Source organism: Pygocentrus nattereri, chromosome 29 (genome assembly GCF_015220715.1).
Source record: "Pygocentrus nattereri isolate fPygNat1 chromosome 29, fPygNat1.pri, whole genome shotgun sequence".
Classification (NCBI taxonomy): Eukaryota; Metazoa; Chordata; class Actinopteri; order Characiformes; family Serrasalmidae; genus Pygocentrus; species Pygocentrus nattereri.
Window position 1 is genome coordinate 18,760,068 of NC_051239.1, and position 23,642 is coordinate 18,783,709.

Sequence of the window (23,642 nt, forward strand, 5' to 3'; positions counted from 1 at the left end):
CACTTCAGCAAGTTGTCTTGACCACCTCTACATGCCTAAATGTGCTGAGTTGCGGCCATGTGATCGGCTGACTAGCTATTTGGGTTAACAAGCAATTGAACAAAAATTAAATAAAACAAATAAAAAAAAACTGTTGTATCTGATAAAGTGGCCGGTGAGTGCATGTTAGCTGGCACATTGTCAGACCTTGCGTGGCTCTTCTCAGATCCCAACCGAGCCAACTTAACTAACCTCACCCTGCTGAACAATGGAAACCAAACCGTCGCAGCATAACCGCTAGGCTAAGATACAGTTTAGCTAGGCGGCGCGTTGATGGCGCAGTGAAAGGTGGTCGTTTTCTGAAGGTGGTCTGTTTCAGAAATCGCCATGAAACTGAGAGAATAATCCTGTGTCACCAACACAGCCAGCCAGCGAGCTTTAAAGTTTGCTACTCCTATGAAGTTGGTGCTATTTAAACTGCTAATGGTAGGCTAGCTAATTAGCGCCTTTAGCCTGCTAGCCTTAATCAGCCAGGAGGTCAGAGCAGTTTTCCAGACCTCCTACCATGGACCACGTTCAGCTCCTAAACTGTTAGCAGCTCTTTTCTGTGGAAGGATAATTTCAGATATGTGACAATACAGAACTCGTGCCCTTAACTACCTTTTCAAAGACGGTATTCTCGCCTTTAAAATGAACCATAGCTCAGCACCTGTAGTACACATTTACCTCAGAAACAGTATGTGTGGGCTTCATTAACCAGCAAGTACAGTAACACCTTTTCTATTCTTTAAGGCATCACAGGTTTGTCAAAGGCACTAAACACAGGGGCAGTTAAAAGCCCTGGATTTCTCTTCTGTTAGGAATCTTTCCTCCACACATTCCCAAAAACTCAAATGAACGTAAACCCTTAAAACAGGCTTCATGATAAACAAGTAACACAGTCATTTTAATGATGTTTATAGTAAAAATACTTTGATCCATACATACTGTACAAAGTCCAACGGATCTTTACATTTGGAAAGGTATGGGCAATCACCTAAAATCATAAAGGGGGGGCAATGAATTGCTGGTATAGGATCACGGGTGCAGATGGCACCCTGAAATAAATTCACATTTGGGCAGTTAGGACTGATGTTGCCTGATCACGCTTAATTTCTGGTGGAATTTCAGAATCGTACCCATACCATAAAGTACACAGGAAGGAAGGCACACTCATAGGATGCCTTCTCAAAACTAAATATAAGCGCCAACTGCTATTTTGAGCAAAAATAAGAAAACATGAACAGAAAATTGTGTTACAGTGGCAGTCCTGAAAGAAAAAGAAAAATGATTAAAGCTCAAAAGGTACTGTGCGAGCAAAATAACCAACAACGATGTTTAAGGGGAGATGGAATCAAGCAGGCATTATGTAAGAGGAGCGACAGCCCAATGTCCCTTTGAAACGGACCGTCACGGGGTGTCCAGTCAGGGTTCAGTAGAACCATAAAAGTGACCAGACATCATTAGACCCCTTTGACCAACAGCACCTGCTGTTTTTCTGGGCATACCCACTGAAAGAGACAATATGATAAATGTTCTTAAAAGTATACTCCTCTCAAAACATCTGTCAGTATTTAACTTCTTACAAAAGGATACATTCAAAAACGGGGGGAAGTTTAGAAAGAGCTTTTTTCATGAAAACTAAATTTTTTTTTGTGAGATTTTCTTTAGAAACTATCACACATGCTCTATCAAGCCACCTTGTAAGAAACTATATCTTCCTATATCTTCCAGCAATTCCATTTTTAATAGCATTTGCAGAGCCCTCCAAATACGGTATCGCAGGGAGGGCCTCTGCAGCCTAGGAGCCCTTGATCTGACCAAGTGTTCCACTCCTCTAATTGCTAACCACTTCATTTTCTGGCTTCTTCCCCAATGCATCACTATCTGACATCTTGTCATCATTCACTCTCAGCGGTGTTCACTTCTGAGGTACAAGAAAGATTGTGCTTCCGTTTTCTCCTCTCTTCTCACTGGTTCACTCATTCAGGGAGAGGATGATGTCGTCTTCCAGATCGGAATTGTCCGAGCTATCTGCTGGAAAGGCAGAAGAGAGAGAGAGAGAAAGGGTTAGAACAGCTGGAGGATTCATACAGACTGAAAGGAAGCCTCTCAAAAAGAGGCAAGCGTATCCTAATCCACTCTCACAGAAACATCGACTCACTGTTATCAAGCACAAGGTCCACATCTCCCTCGTTATCGTCAGAGTCATCATCTTCGTCATCATCGTCATCATCATCGTCATCGTCGTCATCCCCTTCCTCTTCCAGCAGGCGGGCCACCTCTTCGTCGTCAGAGGGAGAAAAATCCTGCTCGCCATCCTCCTCCTCCTCCTCTTCCTCTCCATTATTCTCATTCTCCAGCTCTGCCAGCAGGGGGTCTGTGTCAATATCATCCATGTCATCATCTGAGTCGTCGTCATCATCCTCTTCCTCCTGATCTTCATCCTCCTGCAAGGTTGGATAGCAAAAATAGCAGTTTCTGAAAATTACTTTTTTATAACCTTAATGAATGGATTCAAATCAATTTTCAGCTAAATATTTACATAAAAGGCAATAAGAAATTTTAGACAAGGCTGCTTCAGGATGGTTTAAGTGATTTTTTATTATTATTATTTTTTAATTCCACAAACAGGGAAATTCCACCTCCGCATTTAACCCATCCGTGAAGTGAAACACCACATACACTCTAGCAGAGGTGGTACACAAATCAGCTTGAGAGCTAAAGTAGAGACACCCAAATAAAATAAAATAAAATAAAATAAAATATTACTCCAGTAAAAGTAGAAGTCCTTACTCTAGACCTCAACTTGAGTAAAAGCACTAAAGTATTTGGCTTCAAATGAGTCAAGAGTAATTCTGGCTCTGATCTGGTCCTGTTATTTTTATAACCAGACTGGCTTCATGAACTCATTTCAGGTGAAAGTCCTCCAGCGTCTCTCTTGGTAAACCAGTCTTTTAATAGAACGTCATTAATTAGTGACGCTGACGTCTATTAAAATGATCAGAAGCACAAAACACTGAAGGTAAACAGTTTCCATCAGGGAGAACCGAGTGGCTCTGAAATCACTTTTTACACACAAGTTTCAGTTTCAGATTTATTTACAACTTAGTTCCAAGTTTAAGTTGAATAAAAACTGGCTTTAAACTCAGGATCACAGATGAGCTCCTTTACTATGTTGATCTGTAGGCGTCTGTTCATAAACATAAACCAGCCCAAACTCATTTACTATAAAATGAAATGGTGTTTGTAGAAATTCAGAAAAAAGCCGCGTCAGTCTCGACTGCATATGTGGACATATTTCTATATTGAGCTCTATTTACACAAAGTTAGGTTAGTTCATCATTTATGTTGAACAGACTCTCCCAAAGTTTTACGCTGCTGCGCTGACGTTGAACCGCGTGCTGCACTGGGTCGGTATGACCAACAGGTCAAAACCAGCTCTAAACATAAGCATTTACAATAAAATGCTATTTAATGCTAGAAGTCTTCATCAATAATCATCATCATCAACAATTTTGATCAAGATATGCTCACCTGATCTTCCTCATCCTCTTCCTCCTCAGCAAGTCTTTGTCGACCAACTTCATAAAGCCTGCACACCGTGTCCATGTTTATGGAATCCTGATTCTACACGAGGTTAAAGCGTTTCAGGTTTGCCTTCATTATTTTTTATTATAAAAGCAAAAAAACAGCTTGAGTTATTATTTTGGAAATCCACAAAATTTCGGTTTACAGAACTTACTTCAATGACAGCCAAATAGCAGTCTTTGGTGTCTGTGCAGAGGTCAAAAATGTTCCTCTTCACATCAATGGTGGCTGGGAAGGCATAAAACAAACAAACAAAAGTTATTTATCTAGATGTATGATGCAACAAGTTCAGACACTTCTTCAGCATACTTTGCCTTCTTTTCCCATCATCCCATTGTCAACTCTTATCAGATAAGCACACTGGGAGTGTGCCACTTAAAGGCAAGACAAAAAAGGAGAAAACACGTTTTATTAAATTCTTATTCAGTTAGTCTAAAAGCAAGTTATTCCAAGGTTTACTAGCTTTACTAGCTGACTCCATTTTTAAAATAAACTTTGGTTTAAAGCTGTACCAATGGGTTTGTAGTCCGTGGCATCAAAAGTCCTGAACGAGGAGCCGAAGGGACTCTTCATCTGCTGCTCCATCATGTCATCCTCATCATCAGCCTGTAGCATTGCTAGGACAACCATAAAGAAGGAAAAATCCACAATCATTGATGAGCTATTATAATACAAGCATATGCAGCTGCAAGGACATTAGCAAACTCCTTTGGGAGTAATTTGTGTGTGTGTGTGTGTGTGTGTGTGTGTTACCTCCATAAATGACTGTTCCATTGTTGTTAAAGACGATTCTGCATTGATCCAGCGCTGGTACTGTGTGCAGTAGATGGAAGGTCCTCAAGTCCCACTGATTGTAGTTAAAGAACCAAATTTGCATACTTTGAAAGCTTGTCCCTTGAATTCTGTTCCACTATAACAGGAACATCACGCCTGCATTTCAACAAAGTACAACTGGCTCTAGTCATTTCCAAGTCATTGCAACATTTGTGGACAATCACAGGATAATTTTCAGCAGAAGAAATGAGGTTTTGTGAGGCTGATACTTCACAAATTCACGGTACCAGTGAGACAGGCCCCTAGTTTCAGGTACAATTTGTTAATTGAATAATGCTTAAATTCACATTAATACAGACCTAACATACCACCAGCTGTCAGGTGTACCATTTCAGATAATATATAATGATTTCAATAAATTGTGTGTCTTAGCTACAATTAGGTGCCATTTTGTACAGACAGACGCGGATCTAGTTTGAAGGATACAATCTCTGTGTTGATGATGACCTCCAGGCCATTGGGGTGGAAAACTCCACTGATGTTCATGTTGAACTTGTCAAACTTGTGGATAGCCTGTGCTGAGCGGACATCCCACATGACCCCATCATTCAGGACAAGGTCATCAGTGGGATTGAAGGTGGCACAGTTGCGCTTGTAATTGTTGGCCAGGTCAGGATTGTTCAGGGTCAGGGTCTTCTGCCCAGTTTGAATGTCATAAATCTGAATAATTGAAGCACAAGAGAAAATATTAAAGAAAACTTGGTCTTCACCATTCATTTAAAAAAAAAAAAAAAAAAAAAAAAAAAGTAGACACCAGCTTCAGGACATTGGATTTTACCATTTAAAAGAACAGAACTGTGAACACAATTATGCAATCGGGAACAAGCAATGCATTGGTGAAAGATTCTTATATAAATTAGTTCAGATGCATTTTTTGATGCCACCATTATGTGTGAATAACTAAACCTGCTTTCTTACATGTGCAATGTGTTCTTTCGTTCCTATTACTCTGTCCTGGGAGAGTTTACTGAACTCCACATAATGATCATCTAAAAAGGAATGCCTGCAAAAAACAAACAAAAAAACAAAAAAGCTTTTCATTTATTGGCACAACAATAACAATGTAATGGGTAAAAATGTCTTGATATCGTCCTTTAAGGTGACTTAAAGTGAACTAATATGTTACACTCACTTCATTATGAAGACAGATTTCATGCCCCAAAGGGCTGACAAGGGATAGCTCCATGACGCTGAGGTCAACAGTAAAGACCCATCCTGCAAGAGACAAAATCAACAACATGTCTATTTTGATCAAGATGAGCCTTGACAAATAATTCATAATTCAAAACAGATTTTATAGTCAGGCATGTAAGGGGTTAATTTTTTTTTTAAAGACACCCAACAGAGAAGGAGATACCAGCTAATAAACTCAAAGCCTGGAGTCTCTCAGATTTTTCAAGAGTAACTACCTAACTAACTGAAAAATAAAAACAAAACGAGTGTTCTCTCCAATAGCGATTTTTCCCTTATGGTCCTTTGGTTTAAGATGTTTGGCTCCAAACTGGCTAGATCTATAAAACAGATTTCTGGATAAGGTATTGAAAGAAATAAAAAAAGATGGGAAAGGGTGTAAAAATAATCTCATCCAGTCCTGCAACAAATCTATCCTGTAATAGCACTTACATGCATTGTGATTTTAACAACTGTATTTCCTCCCTTAAGCCTATGTAGTCTGTCCACAATAACATCTGATTTTCTTTGCCACTTCTGTGCCACATCTGGACAGCAAACTGAGGAATATGGAGTGGAGTGTGAACACAGAGGGAGTTTGGTCTCCTGGGTGAGCAAGCTTATGGTTTAAAATTAGTGATCTAAGAAGTATAATAATGGATAAGAATATGTGCACAGCAAAGTCATCAATATTTTACTCCAGTCTCACTCCAGCCACCTGGAAATCTCACTCTAGTCACTTCACCACAGTTGGCAACCCTGTTATGTTGTCCAAAGTTTTATATAGCATATGTAAAATCTTCACCATAGAGGGGCCTCCAAACATGTATTGGCTGACTGACTATCTGGAGTAAGTGGAAAATTATGCAAGGGATTAGAAGTTTTTAAAGTAGAAATATCAGCATCTCGACCTGCCAAGTCTTAAAGGACTGGAAACAAAACCTTGTTTTTGGAAAAGAAAAAGAACATTTACCATCTCTGTAAAAAAAAAAAAAAAAAAAAAAGAGGGGGTGGTGGTTCCTGTGAGTTTAGTATAATGTATGCGTTACCTGTTGCCTGGCTGAAGACACTAATTAAAAAGCTTGGAAAAAAGGTAAAACACAGACGCACCCTAGAGGGTTCAAGGTGTGTGATTGCCGAGCTGTGGCAGCTGTAGCTGGCTTCTTCCTGTCCACTGAAGACATTGTAGAGTTTGAGTTGACCAGTGCATGTGCCCAGCATGAGGAAGCGCTCTCGTGCAGAGAAAGCACAACACATGAAGCCACTTTCATCCTCCTCCGCTTCTCTGAACACTGATATCGGCCTAAACCTGGACACCCCACCCAAAAACACATACAAATCGGTGAATTAAAACCTAACCTTTCTGTTTCTGCTTGCACACATTGGTTCTTTCTACAAACAGCAGAGAATAAGATCCAACTTTTCATTCACTGAAAAAACTGCATTGACTTAAACAAAACTCGAACACATACAGCATTTTCTTGCTCTTACAGTACCTGCTGAAGATGAGATGTCTGTCGAAGCAGCCCCCATCAACTCCCCCGTATTTGGGGTAGACTACCCTGCGTGTGTGTCGTGCAGTGAAGTTTGTGGGGGCCTGGCGCCTCTGCTTTGGCTCAGGACACTGGTGGGGGGTGAAGAGACTGAAGGGGGGGCATGTGGTCACCGGGTTCTTACAGCGTGCATGCTGCTCCCGCAGGTATTCCGTTATGATACTACGAACAGAAATATATTACAGTTGTATAGACAATTTGAACACACTCACAGCCACTCCAACGTTTTGCTGATTTTCTATTGCAGTTCTATTTAATTTTTAATTATTAGCTATGATTTACCATATTGGAAAAACAAGCAATATAAGACTGTGCAGTAACTGCTGCACAGGCCACATTTTTCATGTTTTTTCCCTCCAAAAATGTTAAATTCAACACAAACATTATGCAAACAGTGGGCATTAAAAGTGTTTTCTCGGTATAGAATGTGTAAACTTATTTTCAAGGAGAAAATCTACAAAACAACTTGCCCAGGAGCACTCAAACTTTAGCAACTGTATAGTCAATTTGCCATTTCCTATAGCGCTTGAGAAAATCAATTACTAAACGATCACTTTAATTATGTATACATACATAAATAAAAGCTGGCATCTTGTTAATCATTAGTTGGCTTAACAAAGCTTATGCTTCTAATCTAATGCTGCATACAGAGACCAGAGGCTGCAGAGCACTGGGGCTGTCAAACACTAATTACTCACATCTGTTTAAGTAGTTAAAAAAAAGTCTATTTACTCAAATCTAAGCTTAAAGATATTTTTTTTCATTAAAGTAGTAATGTACTTTCTTATAACTAAGAATTGATAAAAATGACCTCCATCTCAATATATTTACTACTTTGAATAACAACTTCAACCTGAACATGACAATTATGTGCACAAAGGGTAAACAACAAACTGCCAACCACGTTCACCTTATTTTCATCCCTGACAGCCAGTGAGAGGAAAGGTGGCTTTATGTTACAACCAATTAGTGTTTAAGTCACATATACACCATTAGTGGTTTCAACACCTCTGTGATTGTAGCCTCTCGCCTTCACATTGCTATGGCAAGTCTTCTTTCGAGGGAAATTGGATCTTTCCACATTTTGCTATTGCTTGTGTTAGCTTGCTACATGTTGATTCACCCAAGCATTGCCCAGTGTAGTCGGCTACAAAAGTTCTCTGGTGCCAACATAAGCAATACTGCCGGTGATGCGCTTTGCCTGTAAACTTCCCACTCGACACACTTCTGTAATAAATCACGACATGGTAATAGTTGGAAGTCATTTCTATTAAGTGAGCCATCGAAGGAAGCGGTCATTTAAGCACAGCGCACAGAGAAAACTCAATTCATTTAGTCTGATTTATCATTAGAGGGAAAAGACGGTATTCTTTTTGATCATCTTTGAGCGATTAAAATGGTATTTTTGTGAGCAATGCAGAAGGTCTGATCTTGATAACAGCTCAGTTATAAAAAAAAAGATTTAAGACAAAGTAGGTGACCTGTTTGAAGAAGTAAAAGAAAAAAAAAAAAAAAGCAAGAAAATGGTCTTTTAAGATTTGAAAGACATTTTGTGCAGTGTAAATATAAATAAAATGATACATTATTGACAGTTATTAATTATTAGTAAACTTAATTACTAACAAGCTAGTAATTACACTTTGTGCTGATCAATTAAAATGACAAAGAACTGATTCATTGATCATGGAAACAGCTGCTAGCTGCAGCCATAACTTACTAATTTATAATTTAATGTTAACACATTTCCATGTTTTAATAAAACAATAAAACATGAATGTAAAGCTAAAACAAAACTGCATATAGAATTTCAGGTATGTTGACCAATTAAAAATGATGCCTTTACTCTGTAAAACAATACATTTTCCCAGAAAATAGATGTTTAAATATCTTGATACTCTTAAATTAATAAATAAATCCCACAATCTACAGGACTGATCTGGCGTTTCTGCATTTTATAATTTTACCAGTTTACTAGTGATAGTTAAATAATAATAAAAAAGCTTTATGCATTTCACTTGCGATAAATCATGTGACTTAATTTGTGCGTTCTATGGTGCATCTTCCTCACTGGGACGTGGACCCATTTTTTCTGTAAAGCTGCTGTGTGACAATGTGTTGTAAAGGGTCATATTAATAAACTTTGACTTGACTTTGACTCGCCAACCAAAGTCTCAACGCCAAAGTAGCACTGTTGGATAGGACTGTTGATATTGTGAAGTTAAAACTTTAATGCTAATCAGCACTGAATAAGTAAATAAGTAAAACCAGACCTATCAAGAGCTGGAGGGGATGGGAGATGGCGATCCATCTGTTTCTTCATGGCTGGACTCTGACTAAATGCCCCATGGTCTGATTTCTGCCTCAAAACTCGCAGCTTCTTCCCTCCTATTGCACAGGGGGACGGCCGCTCCCTCGAGAACACGATACGCCCAATCAGAGGGGAACTGTTAGTATGGTGAGATGATGCAGGCGGGCCTGGGGGCGGGGGCTGTGAGGTAGACGGGCGGGGCTGCGGGTGAAGAGGCGAAGTCACTGTATGAGGGGTGTGGCCTCCAAGCCGCGCCGCTACCCCATTCGCAAGCCGAGGAGTCCTTGGGATGGCGGCTGGTGAGGGTGGAGTTGCCATGGTAACAGGTGCAAAAGGTGCTACACCAGCATGAGCATGTGAATGCGTGTGGATGCCCATAGGTAACTCGGCCTCTTTTGTGAGTGCAGAAGCAGTATCGGTGAGGCCTTTTGATAAAAGATGGTTCCGAATAAGCAGCAGCAACTCCTTCTCGGGGAACGTAATACGTGACTGTGCAACGACATTCGCCCGCTGCAGCCGTGCTAGCGAAACATCTGTACCGATAAGTAGCGGCTTCCCAGACACCTGCTCTATAAGCTCTGCTGAATATTTGCAAAACCGCACATGCTCACTGCGTTTGTCCTGAAGCACAGGTTCCTTCATCAGCTGCTGGATTTGTCCACTGCTAAACAGCGGCAGCTTGCTGATGATCTGCCGCACTGTGGCACTACGCGCCAAACCAACTAGCGCTTTGCACGCGAGTGCTCGGATCTGGTCTGCGTCTGTGATGGGCATTTTGACAGTCAGCAGAGAGAGCAGTACTTTAATGCCGTTGTTGGACTGGACCACGTTCCACATTTTGGCCAAGACGCTCTCACTGGCGCGGTGCGTCTGGGGCAGGCGGCGGCGCGGGGTTCCAGCAATGAACTTGCCGATGCTGGACACACGCTTGTCTGGAGCGCACACACAGTTGATCACCACCTGCAGGGCTGACTTCTGGATTTCCGCATCATTGACGAATACTTCACCCTCAGCTACGACCAGCACGATGCTCATGCCTGCATATATACAAAAGCAACGATCACAAATTATCCCATAAACACAAACCACATCATATCTATGATGAGATATGTATGAAGCCTATTGTATTACTTGGGAACAAGTATTGTTTAAGTTTATCCGATTCTGAAATATAACACAATCAGCTCTTGGCTCATTTTAACTGTAGATACTCCTAGGTAGACTGAACAGTCATATCAGAGTGATGGTAAAGGTAGCGTTTGAGACAGTCCACCAGAATGATGGAGATCTTCCACCAGACAAAAGAAACAGGCCCAACAGCAAAAAGGCCCGATAGTGAGCCAAGTAAAGATTTTTTTGTGCTTTTAAAACAAAACTGATGTTCAAGTTTATTTCCCCTTCACTCTGTACGTTTACATACCATCTGCTTTCAGTAAAAGGACACTGTTAGTAAGGCAGAGCATTATCCCACACTTTTCTCTCCTTCCCAACTCCCACCTATAATGTGATGAAAGTATAACAAACACCATTTTACAACAATCCCTTACCTACTGTTGAGATGGTAGACCCTCCCTCATCTAACACAGCCACATTCTCAGCCAAAAGAAGCTGAGTTTTCGGGATAACAGTCAGGATGCTGAGAATGTCCAGTGCATATCGCACTGTGTCACTCCTAGGAGAGAAAATATTAACCACAAAATATCGGTTACATCCGTCAGCCAATTAAAACACCCTGAAACTTGTATATTACCATAAGGTAGGAAGGATCAAACCAGGGCTGGCTGTCAAAGATCAAGTTCGATCATTTATTTCTCTTTGTGCCAATGAATGTTAACATAAAAGAAACATTTTTAGGAAACTATATTTACTGAGTAAGCTTTGTAAACATGTCTTAGGGGGTTCCGTACTTATAACATTGAAATGCCACGTCATTCTCTCCTCGTTACCTGCCATAATACGTTCTCCAGTCACAGGCTATGGATATCAGCTGCAGTAGGAGCTGCACACAAGAGAGTTTGTGGAAGACCTCTGCAGGCTCCCAGTACAGGCGCACCGGCCCATACTCAATCAGGAACTCCACCATCTCAACCACCTGATCATGGGTGTAGGAGCAGGGCTGAAACACAAACAAGTAAATAAATGTGTGCTGATCTCTAAACATACTTCAGAGCCAAGAATCTTTGACCACATGTACCCTGAATGAAGCTGTTGATGTAAATATAAAGCTAAATGTTTGTGCACACGAGGGAGAATGAATGTGCCTTAAATGATGGCATTTGATTAAAAGACAAATGCAATAAAGTAGGCATGTGCAGACAGAGCTGCAGCTTATACTAAAATATTATAGCTCTAAAATAACAAAAACTTTAGTTCCAATTAATTTTTTCTAGAAATATTAATCCCAACTAGAGGAATGTCATCTTCACTGCAAAAAATAAAAATTAATAAAATAATACAATTGTGAAATACGCACATTATTTTATCCACAATAACTCAGATTCCCCACAAGGGGGTGCTATTAATCGAAACAGTTTATTTTCTGAAAGTAAGGTTCAAATCAATTCATTCTAAAAAGAACAAGCAGTCTGTACATCAGTCAGTAAATCCAAAGTCGTTTGGATTTCGTTTGCCAAGCGGACTTTTCTGCAGGCAAACAAAAAAGCCAAACTGTAGCTGTTCTTTCACAGGTGTGCGACTGATCTTCCTTGTATTTGCACAGGAGTAATTTTCCTAGCTTGTGTGACAATACTGTTGCATTTTACAGTCGTAATGTGTGCTGCTGGCAGTCAGTGAACAGTCATTTGTAAAGGGGATTTTAAGGAGACAACATACATTTGAAAATGTACTTTATATAGAGGAGTACACACATACCTTGTAGTATGGCTGGGGATGTATAGGTGCTCCTCCCTCAGTGCGCTGCAAAGACTGCTTGACCTGCTCCACTTTGATAGCTAAATGCGCCTCGAAGTACCTCCGCAGAGCCATGCATGTGTGCTTGGCTGTCTGTCTGCTGGAGAAGATCTCATCATCACTCAACAGTGCCCCCTGGTCTTCTGGGTTAAGGATCTCCAACGTGCTTATCTGTGCAAATACACAACAACAAAGAAAGACCCACAAGACCCGGCATATCAGGACAATGTGCCATGATTACAAGGGATGCAATATGTTTGGCCACATAGATCAAAACCCATGTCTTGAGTTCGTCTCCATATGTGTACACACGCACCAAGTTAACAAGACGTCGCAGGCCGTCTTGTTTGTCGAACAGTTCCAGCACAGCTCGAAAGGAGAAGCAAATGGAGAAGAACATGGTGGCATGGCAGCAGCCAGAGGCATGAGAACACTCCAGCAGCCACAGGGTATAACTCACAACTTCAGCTAGCAGAGAGTGAGGCAGCATACACACCTGCAAGAGACAGAAAACACTAGAAACTACAACCAAACAGCATAAAGTATCAGAAGTCCCCATGTTTTATACAGACATTTTCTGAGTCAAGACAGGATCATCCTTAGCAGTGCCTCAAAATTGTAAACAGGCTGCATAGACATGAAGTGTCTCTGAGGTCATGTTAAAGAATATTTTCCTCTATACGGGCTCATAGTATGCAAGTTTTAAACTTAAAAGGTTAAAAATAAAAGCCTGGCATCTAGGTGAAATGCATATATTGCTTTATTCTCAGGACCAATTAAATTACAGAAACAGAGGGGGGCTCTTCTAGCTTTGTTATTTGGCAAATTAGATAGCCAATTAAAAGTAATAAAAAAAAACAGTCCACAATGCAAAAAACGAAATTAGACTGGCAAGAAGCAGGTCTGATAAAGGTATGTAATCAAGAAGAAAGCTAGCGAGCGCTGCTTAAGCTTTTAGTCGTTTTTCTATCGTGACGTATAGAAATGTAAATGGGGAACGCAAACAGGCCTACAGGTGATTGGAAAACCATCCTCGCGACACTGCACCGTGGATTCAATCCCAACACAGAGAGAAGTTTTTCTATTTGTACAATCAACTTGCAAATTGAGAAGTATTTTACTAGTCGAGTTAGTTTAGTTTGTTATGTTTTTACTTGTGTCCATTCCAAACAGTGGACCAGTCTACACAAAGCAGCTGGTGTGCTTGTAAGCTCAACTGTGAACACCACCTACCCTCTCCATAGCATCCTGATTGTAGGCTAGGTAATACAGACACAAAGAGACTCCGGTAGCAGCCATAGAGGGCCGTGGGATTTCCAGAAGCTTCTGCACTCCACTGTGAGCCACAAACTCTGCTGCAAATTTCTTATGCAGCAAGAGAGAGGCCAGGTACTGCCAAAACAAAACAATAATAAATAAAACAGTTACACAGTTTGAATCTATATGGTCACTGTTTTATTGGAAAGCTCCATGAAACACCAGGGAAAAAAAACTACACCCATTTAGTGATTTCAATCAATATTTCCAATGTGCTTGACTCTAGGCTGTGAGTCAGCCTAGTCTAACCATGAGTCCAGATTACATAACATTGTTTATAGTGTTACCTTAGGACATGGTGTGTTACCTTAAGGGCCTCGAAGGTTAGCCGGACATCATTGGTCTGTTTGAGATCCATGTAATGCATGAGAAGCTCCCGAGCACCAAGCTGCATGAACACAGCCAACAGCTGCAGACAAAACAAACTAGTGTTAGAATCAGTTTCACTGTAATTTCATTCTTCCCATATCATTAAAACATCCCTTCAAATTTGAGCTGAATTTTTTTTTTTATTAAAATAATTAAATATTTTAGACAAATTAAAGAATTAGCATTTTAGGGCCAAGTAATTAATTCTGATTTAATTTATTTATAATTAATTTAATTCTGATGAATAATTCATTTCACTACTAAATGTTAAGAGTATTTCAGATCAGCTCTTCCTTCTGCTATGTATACAGCCTCCATCTATTCACATCCTGGCCCTTATTCATCAAAGTACCGTTATCACCATTATCATTGGTGTATTTGCACGGTCAAACTCATGTCTGGAAGTAGTGCATGTAAACTTGAGCCTTGATTTGACACCAGTCAAGAAAAAAAAAAAAAAACAAACAAAAAAAAAACAGCTAGAGCAGAAGCATCTCAAACTGCAGTAATACAGCATTTAAATTGTGTTATTTTAGGAAAATATTCACACTACACAATCACATAATTCTACCGACTACTGTCTTGCAACAACTGAGTTGTTTTGTTTGTTTCACATTTTATTATTTCCAGTTGTTTTAATTCTAGCATTACATTTACACTATATTTACACAGTTTAGTCATCAGGGAGCAGTGCACTCAGTGCTCAACCTCCACTTATGAGCACAGCCTCCGAATGTTGTTTTACTGGCTCCCAACGAAACATTTGCATGAATTAGAATGTGCTTCATGTAAATGATATGCAAACAAGGTACTGGTAGGCTGATGCTTGATTTCACGCACTGAAGCCAAACCATCATACACTTAATCTCTGCTTGCCTCCACCTTGTATGACCGTTTCATGAATCACATGCAGAGCAGTTTGTGTGTTATTAAAGTGAAATCTGTTCTCTTTTACGCATCTTTTGATGAATAGGGGCCATATTCTATGCGCTGCTTACAGTAGTATCAGAACATTTCGGCAACGTCAAATCAAGCGGACTTTTGACACCTTGCTTACTGGACTAGGCTTGGGTGGCTTGCTATTATCACTGCTTAACTGCACACTTAGTGCAAAAGAATTCAGGTACATCTAGTTATGCAGTGTTTAAGAAAAGCACCAAGTTAATGAGATTTGAGATGGAAAGATGGCAGAGTCACAAGATTCTGTGGAAAGAAAATGCTTAGTCTATGTATAGCACAGGATCACAAACCCTCCTATTAAAACATCTATTAAAAATAATTATACCTTATTTTAAAGAATACAAACAATAACACATGAGATATATGAAAGTGCTGAGCATAAATAAGCACTTCTTTTTTCATATAAGAACAATTATATCACCTAAGAGAATACTTAAGGAAAACCTCCCAACAGTTTCCAGATTGAATAATACCTAATCCTGCTCTGGAGCACAGAAAAGCATTACTGTTGCCTAAACACAAACTTACCTCCTGGTACTCTCCAAGAGGCGTGAGGTACTGCAGAATAAGGCGCTGCTCTATGCCAGGCGTGAGCGGGTACAGATGGTAGTTATTCCCGATCACCCACGGACTCATCTCAGACCAGCTGCTGTTGGACAGCTCGCTGAAACTGCGCTCGGGCTCCGACAGTGAGAAATTTAGCTTCTGCTTTGCCTTTCTTCCATTCTCTCTTTCTAATCTCTTTCTCCAATCCCTCACTCCCTCTCCAGGGCCATCATGCTCATCCGTCTCCGACTGGAGGGCTGAAGCAGGTTTCATCAGCCCTTTGACGCCCAAGTTGGCTCGCCCGCCGCTTTTCTGAGCGGAACTGGGCTGGGAAGAAATCTCGCCATCTGAATCGTGCACGAAGCTGTTCTGCTCCAAATGAGTGTTTGAAGGGCTGGTTGAGGCACAGGGGGAGAACTCGCCATCAACTGCCTCCTCATCCACCGGAAGGAGGGGCTCAAGGCTCTTGCGGGGGCTTGGCCGTAGGAATTCCTTCCGGTTTTCGGTGTCTTTCTCCTGGAGCTCTCGTAGCCTCTGCAACATTAACGGAACCTACAGAGGAAATGCATCAATGAGCCAAGTCACCGCGAACCAACTCTTCACATTCACATGAAGTTTAAGTTGTAACAACAGTAAAATTCCATTCAGCTCAACCAAGAAACTGTAGTGTCCTACATTTTCCTTATGTCCCTCCACGCCGAGGTATATTTAAAGGTATAATATGCATGTAGTTTTATTTATCAAAAATATTTCATTATAGTTCATTTTCAAGCTTAGTCATCCTTAGAATTAAACAGGCTGCTTTGTTACTGTGCCTTTAAGATATGCAAATGACCTCTGATCTGACTGGCTGCCTTTTATTATGCCTCATTCAGTCTGGAAAAGCAGTCCTTAAAAATGTCAATGCAAATTTCAGGCTGGAACTGCTGTAGCCTAGTTTCTATATACAGACTGGCAGTTTACACAAAACATCAAACTCATCGTAAAAGCAAGGATTTTATTTTACATTATATGGGCCCTATATTTGAACAGTACTATGGGAAAAGCAGGGACCTCTTGAGAAAGAGCCTGAGAAAAGCTGGTGATGGACAATCAGGAGTAATATTTTTATATGGGCTCTGCATTAACTGTCTGCAGTTTCTGGAGTATCTGACACCACAAAACGTGACGGTGTGAAGGAGCACACACCAGCACAGAGTTCTCCTCACGGTAGTTGGCAGCAATGTCTTGATTCTCCATAGCCCCAGCGAGGAGACCTGTAGCATAGATCCTTAGAGGCTGCTCTGCTTCCCGGGCCCATTTAAATAAGCGCTCCACAATCCCCTCCTATAAAACAAGAGACACAGAGATTTACAGTCTTGCTTTACTGTACATTCATAGAGTCAGGCTGCATAGAAAACCTATGCTTAGTGAGCATGTACACTGGTTAGAGTCAATCATTTAATATTTAGTCTAAACCAAGGTGCAAGATATGGGGGGGTCCAGGACCTCCTAATTAAGCTCTTGGACCCGATGCAGGTCTCAATCTACAATAAACTTGTATGACGTTATGCTGTTCAATAGAGGAAAACAAACTCAAATACAAATGTACAGAAACGTTCTTGTTTAGCTGCTTCACCCACAGTTGGTAAGGTTTTGTCTTTAGTATTCTTGCCCACCTAGAATTTGCCTTAGGGTGGCACAGTGGCAAAGTAGATCTCCCTTTTGGTCCTCCAAAGCCTTGCCACTCTAACTATACATAGGATTCCTCAGACAAACTCTACAATATGCCATTGTATATTTGTAAATCTGAAAACCTGCTCAGTTCCCCAAGAGTTTGGGTGGAAAGAGCGAGTTTCTCAAACGGAAGACCAAAGACGAGATGTGGAATCTCTCAGTAAATGTGTGGGAGAGTGCATTAGCAAACTAGAAAAGAGCATTTCAGGAAGAACTACTAAATCATCAGTACCGCTGTGGCGAGTGAGTTAGCAACCTGCCCCCCAGTGTGCCAGTGTGCTCTAAGCATCTTTTGATTCCTACTCAGAAGACGAAATTATCTTTCTTACCTTCTCCTGAAAGACCACTGCAGTCTCGAGGCCTGGCATGATGTTCAGCAGCAGTCTACAAGCTACGGTGTTCAGAGGGACTTCTCTGCTTGTCATGACATACGAGTTCACCAACTACAACACAAACGCAATTAGCACACATGCTGCCTGGCATCAAAGCCTGCATCAGTGTTTGCTACACAACCTGAACATGCTACAAGCACTGAAAACTCCAACTGCAGGTGACTGAAATGCAAAATTTGATTAGGGGAAAAAAAAAAAAAACTATTAGTTGTGTTTAACTGGATTTATAGCATCTTAGCATATGAAAAGTAATGTAATTACATCACCCAGCTTTATGGACCATATCGCTCTCCAATTCAATAACTACTGAGAAACGTAGCATTTCTGTGAAAATCTGTGAAATGTGTGATTTTTGGAAATCTAATGTTTTGTCCTCATGAATTTAGCAGGGCTGTAATTATGTCTGAGTAGACTCAACTGACTGCGTCTCTTACCGCATTCATGAAGTCGTCATTCTTAAACAGGATCTTCAAAAGGTGGCCAAGCATGCACTCGGGGTCTGCCCGCCCTAAGTGAACAGACATCCAGAACAAAGACATGAAAAACACTCTAAAACTACCCAAAACAAACCTTCAGCAAAGAAAGTAGTCATGACAGTAACAGTTGTGTCAGAGAAGATAAACGCAAAGAATACAAAGCCAGCCACAAAATACCTGGATGGCGGTCATCAAACGGATCAGGATCGGCCTTGTGATACACCTCGGTCTCTCTCTCGACAAGCTCAGAGATCCTGGAGATCAAAGAAAGAAAAACAAGAGAAAACAAACAAAAAATAAGATCTGAGTCATGACATTCAAGTCACCGAGCAATCGCTCGCTGCACCAGCGCGCTCTCTTACTTGGTGAGGATGTTAACCAGGTCCTGAGTGCTGCCTTGCTGCTCTCGCTCCCACTGCTCCAGAAGAGCGGTCAGCTCTGCTTTGGAGTCCACGCTGCCCTCGGCAGCAGACGCCATCCCCCTGCCTAAACGACACAGAGAGGAAGAGGCAGCTGTCATGTCGGCTGTTTTGGGGTCTGGAGTACAATGAAACGAGCCAGCGAGGCGAATACAATAAAAATGCAGCAAATAATAAAATAACCATCACAGCAGGAAATCTCAACTGACTTAACCGAAAAAATGAAACGCAAAGAGCAAAGCAAGTGGGATTTCCTGACCCCTGTGGCTGAGACTCGAAGACAGACCCTCTCCAGGGACAACAGGTGAACAGCAGGCGCTCTAAAACAAACCCCGCCACCTCTCTCCCAAAACACTGGGGCTAAACGGCCCTCACGAGACTTTCGGCTTCTCAAATAAAGTCGAAGCTGACTTACTCTGATTATTTACGCCGGAGAGAGGAACCCTACAGCTCCTACAGGACCCTGTCCAGCGGCTCCAGCGGTCATTTCACTCCCCGAGAGGCCAGCCTCGACTTACACACGCAGTCGAATGTAAACCCTCGGACCGTTGACCACCTCAAGGCATCGGTGCCTCGCTTTGCTGGATCTTTTCAAGGCCGTCAAAGTGACCCGTTTGTAGGCTGACATAGCAGCTAACCTAGCCTAGCTTAGCTAACCGGTTAACGCCACCGTTAACTCGGCGCTTTGGCTCTTTAGAGGACGTGCAGCAGGTCCAACCGCCGGACCGTTGATAAAACCAACCGGTCACACACACAACCCCGTCCTCGCCATACGAGCAGGTGCCCAGCCACACCGCCGAGGGACCCTGACCGCACTCCGGCAGCTGGGCTCGCCTCAGCCGAGGGGTCGAGCGGACCACGTTAGCTCGCGGGCAGGACCCAGAACACAGTGCTCGGCTAAGAAGCGAAGTAAGACCGTCGACTCGCGGAACACGCGCTCGTTTACAGCGCCGGACGGCCGCTTTAGCCAGCTAGCCGCAGCACGGCTAACGCTAACAACACAGCTCAACGCTCTGCAGCGCCACGGGCGCGTAGCCACATGCTAACTAGCATGTAGCGCGTGCTAGCGCGCCCTACCTCAGTTCTCCGCCCAGCCCTGCCCGCTGTTCTCGCTCCACTCCCTCTGCAGCTGGGCGAACGGAGACGGACGGGCTGGTCTACTCGCCCAGAGCGTGTTCAGCGCACAGCGCGTCTTCCCGAGACCCGTCAGTGTCGGACCGCCGCGGGCATGAAGCTTATCATGGCGACCACGTTCCGAGCGTCACGTCTGCGCGACCGCGGTCGTGTTTTAATGACGCAGGCATGTTTTCGGCTGCGCTGCGAATGCGGGCCGCTGATTGGTCAGTGCTCGCCGCGATGTACAAAACACGGGTTTGGTTCGAAGCGCCCGTTTCATGAATCAATGAATCAATGAATCGATTTACAGTTTTTTTTATAAGCAACTCCAGAGGTGATCCTTTTTATAAGTGGTCATCACTTGAGTGGCCTTTTTTTTTACATACATTGAATTTAGTTAACCCTAACCCTAACCCACAAACGGGGAAATTTCACCTCCGCATTTAACCCATCCGTGAAGTGAAACACCACATACACACACACTAGGGGGCAGTGAGCACACTTGCCCGGAGCGGTGGGCAGCCCAATCCGCAGCGTCCGGGGAGCAGTTGGGGGTTAGGTGTCTTGCTCAAGGACACCTCAGTCATGTGCTGTGGGTGCTGGGGATCGAACCCGCGACCTTCCGGTCACAGGGCCAGTTCCCTAACCTCCTCCTTTTTTTTTTTTTTTTTTTTTAATAAGCAGTTTATCTATTTGACCAATAAATGATTTGTGCTGTAGCTAACGTTTTGAACTAAAGCGGAGAGGCAAATGTTTACGCTACACATCCAAAGCTTACTTTGTTTTTTTTCAGTCAGAGCAGACCCCTGCACAGATCAGCACGCCGTACACAATGCTAAAGTAGTACAGATAGCTCCAGTGTTGGGGTCACTACTCAAAACATTGGTCCATGACACGTTCCTGTTCATTATTTTGCTTCTATGTTACCCTGTATCAAATTATCTCATAATATTGGCAGATACTTTTGTATTGGCAAATGATCTGCCAATATAGTGTGATAATATCTCTAAATATAATTACTTAAGTAATAAAATGTCTAAGTTAAATAACCTTATAATAGTTTTACAGCAATCTTACAATAATAAATATTAGATATAACAAGTAGTTTAACTAAAGGTTAAGTGAATTTTGTATTCAGTCAAGGGACACATGTTCATGGCTTGGCGCAAAGATTGTTGCTGCACTGCGTGAAGAGCTTTGAAAAAGAGTACCGTGAAATATCGCAATGAGACGTCAGTCTCCTCATAACAGAACGAGGAGGCCAGCTACAGTCTACAGAGAGAATGTAAGCAACTTCAAAGAGATTGCTCTTCATTTCTTACAATGTAATATTGTAATGTTTTTAATATTGCAACAATATAGAATTAGAAACAAACACACTTGCCCAGAGCGGTGGGCAGCCCTATCCACGGCGCCCGGGGAGCAGTTGGGGGTTAGGTGTCTTGCTCAAGGAGACCTCAGTCATGGACTGTCGGCACTGGGGATCGAACCGGCCACCTTCCAGTCACAGGGCCGGTTCCCTAATGTCCAGCCCACAACTGCCCCTGTGTAGTATTGTCTGGTATGTTAAACTGATAAAGATTATAATTATTTTACTACAAGCCATCAGTCTGCAGCACGGCTGCAGGATTTCATTCTAACCAACAGGGCTGCATGAGAAAATCGCATTTTCATCGATATCACGATACGAGCTTCTGTTTGAGTGTGCGAGGTAGTAGTGGCTACTGTCACAACAAGCATGTTTGTAAATGAAACAAAACAAATAAATAAACAACACAAATGTATTTGTTTACATGTGCACTCTTTGAAGACATAAGCCAATCCATGACTCCCATAGTGCACCACACAGAAGTTCGGCCAGTTTGTTTGAAGGCCGAGTTTAAACAAGTGGGTCAGGGGTGTTTCAGCTTGTTTTGAACGAGAACATGCAGCCAGCAGCCTTGGGCACTGTGCACCCCTGCGCTGGACGCTTCAAACAGTTCGATTCAGTACGAGTCGGTTCAGATGATTCACCGGGAAGAACCGGTTCATGTGAACGTCTGGTGGATGATGAAGGACGGAAGCAGGTACACTGGACTCACCTGGTCGTCTCAAAGCCGAGAGTCGTATGCGTACTATCATTTTCTGAGTTTATTCGTGCTTGGTAATAATCCTGAAGTTTGTCTGGCAGCGTAAAGCCGCACATTGTTGACTCGTGACAGCTGCCGTGTTGAGATAAACGTCAGAGGCGGAGGCAGGCGGGGGGAAGGGTGTGGAAATGACCGCGTCTAATAGAGTTTTAATCACACTGGCAGGGACTTTTCAAACTCAGATACTGAAACAAGGCTGACAGAGGTGTAAAATTCAGGTCCAGAAAGTAAAAATCCTTACCAGGATTTTGTTCCCACGGCCTGGCTTCTCTAGTTAGATCAAAGCACCAGGGAGCTTGGAAGTTGGAAGAAAATCCTGGGAAGGATTTTTACTTTCTGGAACGGAATTTAAGTCCGGCCTTCTGCCATAACCGAGAAATAAAAGGCTGATATACTAACAGAATAGACTAAAGCTCGCGCGTTGGGAGAGTTTTAGAAATGTATAAATATGTATTTCACTAGATGCATTAAAGGTGTCCAAACTATTGTACAGTATTTACAGCCATAAAACCATAAAGCAGTACCTTTTCACAGCAATGTTGAGTGTAGAGTTGTTTTTTAACAAGTGCTTCGACTACGCTCCCTGTGTTTTCACCATGGTAAACTAACATTAGCTAATATTGGGGATTTTTAGGTCAGCTTTAGTTTAAATACATAATTTTCGGCTCATGAAAATAGGTTATTAACATCCTTTACTTTATATGTCTCATTTTTAAGTAACGCTTTATTTAAAGACCAACTTTGAAGAATTTCCATAACTTATCACCAGTTCTGTTTTTTTGGTCACCTAGGACAACAGCGCTTTAACAAAACAACAGGTAATAATAATAATTAGATTGGGAATAAAATGATATGAATGGCCACGGTAAGATACATAGTCTATACGAGGTCATACACTATATACACTATACACTTAAAGTCTAGACGGTTCACACTAATCCGTTCTGTGGCATTTTACTTATCACGATAAATCTAGACGATGAACATGAATAGGTTGATCATTTAAAGGGAAGAATCCTCCCTGGGTAATATGCTCCTCCCACCCTTATTTTCTTCCCTGATCACAAGATCAGGCCAAAACTACTCTGGACATATTATTGAAAAGTTGCGATCTAATTAATTTGGAAAATTTGATCTGGATTACTGCATTCCTGAAATTGATTCCCTCTCATTTTGTCCATCCATCCATCATCTTCCGCTTCTCCGGGGTTCGGGTCGCGGGGGCAGCATCCTGAACAATGAGGCCCAGACCTCCCTTTCCCCAGCCACTTAAACTAGCTCCCTGGGAGGGATTCCGAGGCGCTCCCAGGCCAGCTGGGCGATATAGTCGCGCCAGCGTGTCCTGGGTCTTCCCCGGGGTCTCCTCCCCGGTGGACTTGCCTGTGACACCTCCCAAGGGAGGCGTCCAGGAGGCATCCTAACCAGATGCCCGAACCACCTCAACTGGCTCCTCCCAGATGACCGAACTTCTCACCCTGTCTCTAAGGGAGAGTCCAGCCACCCTGCGGAGGAAACTCATTTCGGCCGCTTGTATTCGCGATCTCGTTCTTTCGGTCATTACCCAAAGCTCATGACCATAGGTGAGGGTGGGAACGTAGATCGACCAGTAAATCGAGAGCCTTGCCTTATGGCTCAGCTCTTTCTTTACCACAACAGACCGGTAAAGAGCCCGCATCACTGCTGACCCAGCACCAATCCGCCTGTCAATCTCCCGCTCCCTTGTACCATCACTCGTGAACAAGACCCCGAGATACTTAAACTCCTCCACTTGAGGCAAGAGCTCATCCCCGAACCAGAGAGGGCTCTCCACCCTTTCCC

General features: G+C 42.3%; 1 protein-coding gene across 3 annotated transcripts; it reads right to left on the reverse strand.

The window, feature by feature from the left end:
- Positions 1 to 897: 897 nt before the first annotated feature.
- Positions 898 to 21,831, reverse strand: LOC108433122 (DDB1- and CUL4-associated factor 1). 3 transcript variants are annotated; one of them, XM_017707473.2, is made up of 25 exons: positions 21,777 to 21,831; positions 18,523 to 18,646; positions 18,338 to 18,414; positions 18,119 to 18,192; positions 17,622 to 17,735; positions 16,765 to 16,902; positions 15,559 to 16,128; positions 14,009 to 14,110; positions 13,618 to 13,776; positions 12,701 to 12,880; positions 12,346 to 12,555; positions 11,421 to 11,590; positions 11,022 to 11,146; positions 9,437 to 10,511; positions 7,110 to 7,328; positions 6,724 to 6,922; positions 5,576 to 5,658; positions 5,362 to 5,446; positions 4,870 to 5,103; positions 4,363 to 4,456; positions 4,122 to 4,226; positions 3,764 to 3,837; positions 3,556 to 3,648; positions 2,183 to 2,468; positions 898 to 2,052 (listed from the first exon to the last, which is right to left on the reverse strand). In XM_017707473.2, the coding sequence occupies exons 1-25, from the start codon at positions 21,814 to 21,816 to the stop codon at positions 1,997 to 1,999; spliced, it is 4,686 nt and encodes a 1,561-aa protein (XP_017562962.1). In that variant the 5' UTR covers positions 21,817 to 21,831; the 3' UTR covers positions 898 to 1,996. The 3 variants fall into 3 exon arrangements, with proteins under 3 accessions (XP_017562962.1, XP_017562961.1, XP_017562963.1); XM_017707472.2 differs by having other exon boundaries at positions 898 to 2,055; XM_017707474.2 differs by lacking the exon at positions 21,777 to 21,831 and adding an exon at positions 19,657 to 19,845 and having other exon boundaries at positions 898 to 2,055.
- Positions 21,832 to 23,642: the final 1,811 nt, after the last annotated feature.

Bases quoted from the DNA above. Each gene is read 5' to 3' on its own strand.
- LOC108433122 (XM_017707472.2), bottom strand. From the start codon at position 21,816: ATGATAGTACGCATACGACTCTCGGCTTTGAGACGACCAG. The intron at 5,659-6,723 runs GTGCGTCTGTGT...TGTCTCTTGCAG, and splicing joins CACACCTTGAACCCTCTAGG to GATGGGTCTTTACTGTTGAC. The intron at 2,056-2,182 runs GTGAGTCGATGT...CTGCCTTTCCAG, and splicing joins GGACCTTGTGCTTGATAACA to CAGATAGCTCGGACAATTCC.